Below are 8,791 nucleotides of genomic sequence, written 5' to 3'. Positions count from 1 at the left end.
CGAAGGGTTAAAATAATGGATGCATCTTTCTTAATGCCGAAAAAAGAAATAGGATAGGGATCCTCAAGTTGTTTACCTTCGTGGAGAAGCCGTTGAGCTGCAGAGGGGATTCCCAGTTTGATGCTCAGTGTATGCTTGAGATTCTGCACTAGATTCGTCTGGCTAACCCATTGTAGCATAGTTTTGCCTGTAATGAGCTTGATTTGTATATGGAATGAGGAAGAAAAGTCCGTGTGCCTCTTTCCCCTGCAGATCTGTGTAGAGAGGCGACATGCGTGATGATTGGTTTGCGTTTCCTGGATTTGCCTCATGGGCGGAAGCGGCTTACAGCCAATCGATGCAGGCCTTTCCTTCCCATTATCCAAGATCAGAGGAGAAGCTGCGTGGGGTTCTGCTTGAACGCCCTTGGCTGCTGCGCCGAAAATCTGAGGATAGCTCCATAAGCTCGTTGTGGAAGCAGGGGGCTGAGGCCGAGCTGCCCCAAAGCTCTCTGCAGAGAGATCCGCTCGAGCATTCGTGTTTGCGGCACCGACATTCATGATATGAGCATCTAGCGTGTCTGCAGAGAGGGAAAAATCCCTTGACCTGTGCATGAGTTTCTCGAGCCCATCCGCAGCAGGGGCGATCAGAGATCCGATGGCGGCGGCAGAGCTAGGGTTCATCCTCGGAGCCGTTTTCCCTAAAAAATATTATTATTTTTTAATTTCTATTAAAATAAATATTATATATAAATATCACTTGAGGCTATAATTTCAAATTATTCATTTTTAGTCAATAACTTTGTTTGGATTAAAGTACTTTTTGAGAAAAGTGTTATTGCCTATGATTTGATTATAATTAATGGTTTTGTACTTTATATTTATTTAATATATTAGTTTTTGCCATGGTTTTGTTAGAGCCAATGATTTTGTACTATATATTTATCTAATTTATTAATTTTCTTTTATAAATTAAGATGAATTATTCTTAGGTGAAATTATTTGAGGTTTGTTTACATTTTATATTTATATATGTTTTAACTTAATTAAAACATATAACACTGACATATAATTATTTAGTTATTTATTTTTTTCCCAACATTTTTTTTTGGACATTTAAAAATATTGACAAATTTTCTCACATTACATCTACACATCTACTTTATACTAAACACTTTCTTACATTACACCTACACATCTACTTTATACTAAACCCTCTAAGAATCATCATTTCCTATTATTTAAAATATCTAGCTAAAATTATGACTTCTCATTATTTAAAGAAATTTAAAACTTAAAAATAAAAATAAAATTAATTCCTAAACTTCCAATTCTACATTAAACTTACAATTTTCAGAATCCATATCAATTTTTAAACAAAATTGATAATTATATTTAAAAAACAAGAAAGCAGCCAAACTTCTATTAATTGGATTAAGTTGGTAGATACCTATGAGCAAGCGCTAACGGACATAACATTGGACATTAGATGCCTGGCTACAAGCGCACGCTAACTGTTTAACACACGCCCACGGTAATAGATAAATAAAAAAATAAACATATAGGTTAAACAACAAGAGCGCATGTAGCCGGGCATTTAATCCCAATAGTATGCATGTTAACTCTTGCCGATGCCTATCTACAGAAGAAAATGTACTTTATGGGCCGTACACTTTTAAAAGTTTACGCAAACCACACTTTGCCAATCCGTTGACATCGTGGCGGGAAGTTTGAATTAAAAAAGACGGAAGCCGCACATAAATATTCTCATCCCAAACACAAACACTACTGTCAAAGCTCGATGGAAGGCTTAGAGGAGTGGGAGGCTCTGGACATCGATGATTCTGACATCATAAAACAACCGGATGCCCGCGCGTCACACGCTCCTACATCATGCCCCAGCCAGCAGCAGCAGACATTTTCAAACATTTTGCCTTCAAAGCGTCCTTCGGATTCCCAATTACACCAACCCACAGTGGGTATTCTTAACAGATTTAAGAAGCAGAACACCAGTTCCCAAATCCTTTCTATTCCTTCCGACTTGCCCTCGCTGGAGCCCTGTTCCATATCTTCACCTCCACGCAACTGTAGTGGAATTCACAATCGAAGCCATGAAGCTATCCGGGGTTCGAATCTCCGGGAGCAAGTGCAATCCCAACCCCGGCTTCGCAGGCCACCACGCGATTCGCAAGCAGAGCCGAGGGCATCCGATGTAGCGGAGAAAATTAGTCGTCGGCCTCCAAGCGATTCGCAAGCAGAGCCGAGGGCACCCGATGTAGCGGAGAAAGTTAATCGTCGGCCACCACGCGATTCGCAAGCAGAGCCGAGGGTACCTGATGTAGCGGACAAAATTACTCGTCGCATAATTCCCGGTCCAGCCGGTGCCGTTCAGAGAGCTTTGCGCAGGAAACCCGGTGGAGATGGTAGGGTTATTGCAGATGAAGCGAGAGGACCACAGAATAACCGCTGTTCAGCAAATGCGCCGGGAGAAGATGATCCCGATTTCCAAGAAGGTCCCTGGCTCTGTGCGATGGAATATCTGCGGACTCAAACTGCGGGTTGTTCTGGTAAAAATGAGTTCTGCTTCTCTATCCCGGAACATTTGTGTGTTTTGGGTCTGTTCTCTAATTTTGACGAGTACACATACACAGGAGCATGCCCTATTTACAGCGAAAGAATTGGCTAACGTTTGTAGCTTTTTCATTTAAGATTTATTTGTTCATACTGTGCACCCAGGTTGGTTTTTTTTATGGTTTGTTTTTTTGTGTTTCTTTTTTTTATTTTTCTAATAATAAATGATTATTTGATGTGGGATATTACAATTAAGTAGAAACATCTGGCAAGTCAGTGATATGATTCTTTGGCAAAGCTGTTATGACTAGGATAGCTGTTTAGTCAAAGTTGCATAGCAATTGGATTTGGCTCCATTGGCAATGAATGGTTTCCCTTAGGGAGACACTTCAGCCCATCAAACTGAATACGTAACGTGAGGAAACTAAACCATGGTGTATCAGCGACTACATTTTTCTTTCCCCAACAAAGCAAATTTCTGTTAATGGCAGTCTGATGTCTTTTGATTGAGGGTCCACAACCACAAGAACCCATGATAATGGGTACTTCGCTGAAGACTAAAGTTAATTTTATTTATTGATTAAAATTTTAAAAGTCCATGTCCATAGGAACCCCATGTTAATGACTACTTAAAGGTCCGAGGTTGGTTTTCTGGTTAATAGTCTATATCTAAATGTAACGGGTTTTGAGTTCCAAACATGGTTACTAAATTTGGGCAAACTGTAACTTCAAATTCAAAATTTGCTCAAAAATTCAGCAAGTACTCGTCCATTTTATAAAGAAACCATAACGTACGTATTTCTAAAGAGTTAAAAAGGGGCAGGTTTGCTAAAAAGCGGGGAAGAAATTCACCGAGTATGAATCTGTTATAAAGAAAACAAAATCACTGTAAGAATCAGAAAATTTCCAAATGTGACTGTGCCAGTGAAGGGAATCACTTTGTTTTCTGTGAAACAATCTTACCGTTTCTAGTGAACAGCTTATTCTATTTTCAGCTTCACTTTGGTTTCAGTGAAACATTCGGACTCTTTCTAGTGAATAACTGACTCTGTTTTCAGAGAAAAGTATAAACCTGACTTAGTCTGGTGAGGAGAATCATTCCATCTTTAGAGAAAGTCTATGACCCTGTCCAATGAAGAGGATCATACTGTTTTCAGGGAAAAATCAAATATGACTTTATTTATTGAAGCTAACCACTTCTTTTTTTGGAGAAATGCCTACGCAAGAGATTGTTTAGAGAAGACAAGTTGTTAAATTATGGTATGTTCTATGCTTAGAGCAGTTTACTTCAAATCTTTTTATTTGCCATTGTTTAGCAATCACACAAACATAAAGTGCAGATAGAACATTAAACGATCAACAGAAAACAAGCCAAGACAAGAGACACAATATGTGGTGGCTAGCGAGGGACAAACCCCAATGCGGGGAAACCCTTTGATCAATTCTTCTTTAATCTGCAATAGTTCAGTAGAGAGAAATAGTACAATTCAGAATTCTGTAATTTTATAACAGTAGCAGCAAACCCTAAATCAACAAAGTCAAACTTGGTCAAAATAGCCCTGGATTGACTTCTAGTCAACTTGAAGAACTCGGTCTTCAACAGCTATCTTCAGCAGCGCAAAATAGTCCACAAACCTCAGTCAAACAACGGTCAAAGTTCAGCAATCTGCGGTTAGCTCTAACCAGTCAACGCTGGTCAACTTTCAGGTCAACGCAATCCCAAAAAGTCAGCGCAGGTCAGCCCTTGGTCAACGCTCCATAAAACAACCCAGTACTTGGTCAATGCAGCCCTAGAAAAGTTAGTGCTGCCCAGAAAGTCAACGCTGCCCTAAGTCAGTCAACACTGCCCTAATTCAATGAATGCTGCCCTAATTTGTCCTTCTTTTTGCACGTGTGAGAGAAGCTGCTCGTTTGCTTGCCCAATAAGATGAGTTGAGATGAGCTGAATTGATAATGAATCAACCTCACTTGTACTTATATGATTTGCTGGGCATGTGTGCCACACATTTAGCTGCTGGCCAACCTTGACAATTTGTCAAGTAAATACAAATAAATTAATATCTCCATAAATACTTGTCGAAATTGGATGATCTTTAGATCAATCCTACACCTCTCGACAAGAGGAATCTAGGAAAAATATCAGTTGCCATAAATAAGGTGACCCACATGGAGTTTGGCCCTACTTGCCAATTTTAACACTTCCTCTCAATTAGGGAGAACTCCATTTGCTAATCCGTCTGACTGTCGGTCCTATCCCTGCCATCAAATGCACTAACTTGCACTGCTTGGCTCTGCTCTGCTTTGCTGGACTATGAAGAAGAAGAAATGATTGAGGATGTATCATACCATCCTCCACTGACCCGAAGTCAGTCTCAGAGTGTGTCACACCACTCTCATTGATACCATATCAGTATCATTGATCCCAGATCAATGGAGGTCATCCTAGCATAGAGAGTACAATAGATATAACGATGCGTCCATCGATAGTACTACTAATGGTCCCTAACCCCATTTCCCTACTCATTGATCAGATTAGAGTTACTTTCCATGAGTCCCAGACTACATGGGTAGGATGCTTTGACAGGAGAACGAATCATCTTGTCCAACAGTTGCCACGGGAGAACTAATCATCCTGGCCCACAGGAGAACTAATCATCCTGTCCCACAGTCGCCACGGGGTGTCACAGGGGAAGGTTGAACCTTTCACCCTGTACATAGCGCACCACCAGGGGAGGGTGAGTCGCCCTGTGGTCACATGTCGCTCCAAGAAGTACCCTGTGCCCCCTGGAGCTCTCAGAGCTCAATGTATGCATCATACACGACCCTCATAAGAGGGTCTCTCAACGACACCAAGTCGTTCTCAGAAAGTCAAGAATTTGACCTTTCCCAGGGGCTTCGTCAAAATGTCAGCAATCTGCTCATCTGTACCGATATGTTGGAGCCTTATTGCTCTCCGTTGCACCATATCCCAAATATAGTGGTACCTAATATCGATATGCTTGGAGCGATCATGAAATACGGGATTCTCCGATAAACGAATCCCGCTCTGGATGTCACACAGGATTACGATAGTATCCAATGTAAATCCAAACAGCTCACTGAAGAGCTTCGTAACCAGACCGCCTCACAAGAGGCCATACTAGCAGCGATGTACTCTGCCTTGGCGGTGCTCAAAGCCACCGACTTCTGCTTCCTGCTCATCCAGGATATCGAGGCATATCCCAAAGAGAAACAACACCCGAAAGTGCTCTTTCGGTCCACCACACTGCCTGCACAATTAGCATCGGTATATCCATGTAGTCTCACATTTCCGGTAGTGTATCTCAAACCATGAGTGATTGTGCCACAAAGATATCTCAACAAATTCTTGGCACCAATCCAATGTGTGTGGTGAGGCTCAACCATAGTTGACTCAATGTGTTGACTGCAAAACATATATCCGGACGGGAGTTCACCAAGAACATCAATGCTCCGATGAGTTGACGATACTATAAAATAGGTCTGGCAGCACTACCGCTTAACTTCTTGAAGTCAATCTCCATCGAGGTAGTCACGGGCTAGCAATCTACCATACCGAATCTCTCTAATATATTCACCACATATTTTCCTTGAGATAGGAAAATGTCCCCTGGTTTCTGCCAGACTTCCAGTCCTAGGAAATAGTGCATCAGTCCTAGGTCCTTCATCTCGAACTCGGAAGCCAAGTCCCTCTTACATTTGAGAATGAGAGGGTCTGCACCTGTCAGAAAGAGATCGTCAACGTACAACACCAGTATTAGAGGTTTGTCATCTTCAACCTTAAAGTAAAGGTTAGGGTCGACTTCACTCCTAGTGAATCCCAGCTTCATCAAGTAGCTATCGATCCTCTCATACCATGCTCGGGGTGCTTGCTTCAGCCCATAGAGGGTTTTCTTCAACCTGCACACATGAGATTCCTGATCATGAATCTCAAATCCTCCGGGTTGCTCCACATAGACTTCCTCTTTGATTGAACCATGCAAGAATGCGGTCTTGACATCCATCTGATGTAGATTTCATCTTTGTGAAGCAGCAAGGGCTATGATCAAGCGAATGGTGGTATATCAGGCAACAGGTGCAAATATCTCGTCATAGTCTATACTTGCCTTTTGAGAGAAGCCACGAGTGACAAAACGAGCCTTATACTTTTCAGCACTTCCATTAGCTCCATGCTTTATCTTGTAAAGCCATTTCGAAGTGACAACGACTTTGTCCTGGGGTTTGGGGACCACATCCCAGACATCATTTTTCATGGACTTATATTCCTTAGTCATAGCATCCTTCCAGACTTGATGCTTGACAGCTTCTGCAAATGATGAAGGCTCATTTTGGATGATCGTGCTCATGATGGTCAAGTATCCCTGATACTTGGCCGACTTCTTACTTTCCTGGAAGTCCCTCTGGGTGCAATGTGTCCTTCAGCATCATCAAGTGCCCCCCTATGCCACGAAGGCCTCTTCCTAGAAGAGGAAGGCTCTTGTGGAGGGGGATCAATAGGATCCATAGGTTCTTCCACATCGGACATCGTCTCATCTTCCTTTCCCTTCGGTTTCCTGGTGACGACTTCTTTAGATTCCCTTAGAGTAGGAAGATTGTCAACTTTGCTAAGAGCCATATCTTCATCAAAGGTGACATCATGGCTAATCTCAACTTCCCTTTGACCAACCACATAGATTCTATAGCCCTTACTATTTTCACTATAGCCCATGAAGGTTCCTTTCTTTCTTTCTCTTTCGGCACATGAAAATATACAAGACTTCCAAAAATTCTAAAATGAGATATGTCAGGGTTCTTACCAGTGAACATCTCTTTAGGAGTCTTGGAACCCAATGCTTGATGAGGGCACCTGTTTTGCACATATACGGCGATATTCGCAGCTTCGGCCCATAGAAACTTCAAAAGTCTTTGATCATGGAGCATAGCATGGACAACTTCCATAATCGTACGATTCTTCCTTTCCGCCACACCATTTTGCTTAGGAGTATATGGTGTTGTAGTCTCCCTTTTAATGCCAGCCTCTTTGCAAAAGTCATGGAACTCATTGGATTTATACTTAGTCCCATTATCAGTCCTTAAGGTCTTGATCTTCTTTTCGGTTTGATTCTCGATCATGGCTTTGAATTGACGAAACCAAGAGAACACTTCATCTTTCTTTTTCAAGAAGTATATCCAAGTCTTGCGAGAATAATCATTTGTAAAAGTGAGGTAATATAAATATCTTCCCAAGGAGTTCACAGGCATCATACCAGATATGTTTGAGTGAACCAACTACAATATATCGGAGGTCTTGCTTTGGCTTGAGGGGAATGGTCCCCTTTTGAGCTTTCCTTTGGCACATCCCGGACATACACCTTCTTGCTCTAATTTGAACTCGGGCATCCCGGTCACCATTTTTCTCACATCGAGTAGAGCTTTATAATGAAGGTGAGCAGACCTCCGATGCCATAGTTGGGACTGAAGAAATGTGTCACAAGACATGACACCCAGTGGACTTCCTTCAACCTGATATAATGAATCAACTCGAAACCCAAGAGTGAAAGCATCTTTAAAGTTCTTTTTCCATACATGTACCTTGCCATCGATGAAGGCCACCTTGTAGCCTTTGTCTTCCATTGCTGAAATGGACATCAGGTTCTTTTTGAGATCAGCTACATATAGGACTTCTTGTAAATGAATTGTATTTCCTTGATTCAATTGAAGAGTGACATTCCCTATGCCTTTCACAGGATATTTTGAGTTGTCCCCAAGAATAATTTCTAGGTTGGTCTCCTTTTCTATCAAATTAGAGAGAGCTTCTTTGTAACTAGTGAAGTGCCTTAAGGCACCACTATTAATAAGCCAATTTCCTAGCGAGTTCGGGGGAGCAATAGTAGAGAGGGCTGCTTGTAGATAATATTCATCTTGCTTTTTGTTAACAACGTTAGATTCATACCTGGAGTTTCTTGCCTTCTTGAAGGGTTGACCTCTTCCTTGATTTCTAGCATTCCTTTTACCTTTGCCATTGGACCTGCCATTCCTTTGATTGCCTTGAGAGTGATTTTGATCATCGTCATGGTGTGAGTCCCTTTTATCAGGGCACTCCCTCGCATAGTGGCCCATTTTGTTGCAATTGTAACATCGTCCTTTTCTTCCACCTTTCGGTCCGACCTTTCCTTTGGATTTAGCCCCAGAATAGTTTCTTCTTTTAGCATGAGAAGAAAAGGCAGAGGGATTGCCTTTAAGTG

At 41.7% G+C, this 8,791-nt stretch overlaps 1 protein-coding gene across 1 annotated transcript in view; it reads left to right on the top strand.

Moving 5' to 3' along the window:
• The first annotated feature begins 1,735 nt into the window (after positions 1-1,735).
• LOC149248730 (nuclear localized protein) overlaps positions 1,736-8,791 on the top strand; it is a 113,649-nt gene continuing 106,593 nt past the window's right edge. The window contains exon 1 of the mRNA XM_089458537.1: positions 1,736-2,545. Within this exon, the coding sequence (XP_089314663.1) occupies positions 1,780-2,545 (766 nt within the window). The 5' untranslated portion in view covers positions 1,736-1,779. The remainder of the gene's footprint in view (positions 2,546-8,791) is intronic.

Source organism: Pinus tabuliformis, chromosome 7 (genome assembly GCF_031772625.1).
Source record: "Pinus tabuliformis cultivar Carrire ecotype Pingquan chromosome 7, CPIR1, whole genome shotgun sequence".
NCBI lineage: Eukaryota > Viridiplantae > Streptophyta > Pinopsida > Pinales > Pinaceae > Pinus > Pinus tabuliformis.
This window is presented reverse-complemented; position numbering and strand designations above follow the sequence as displayed.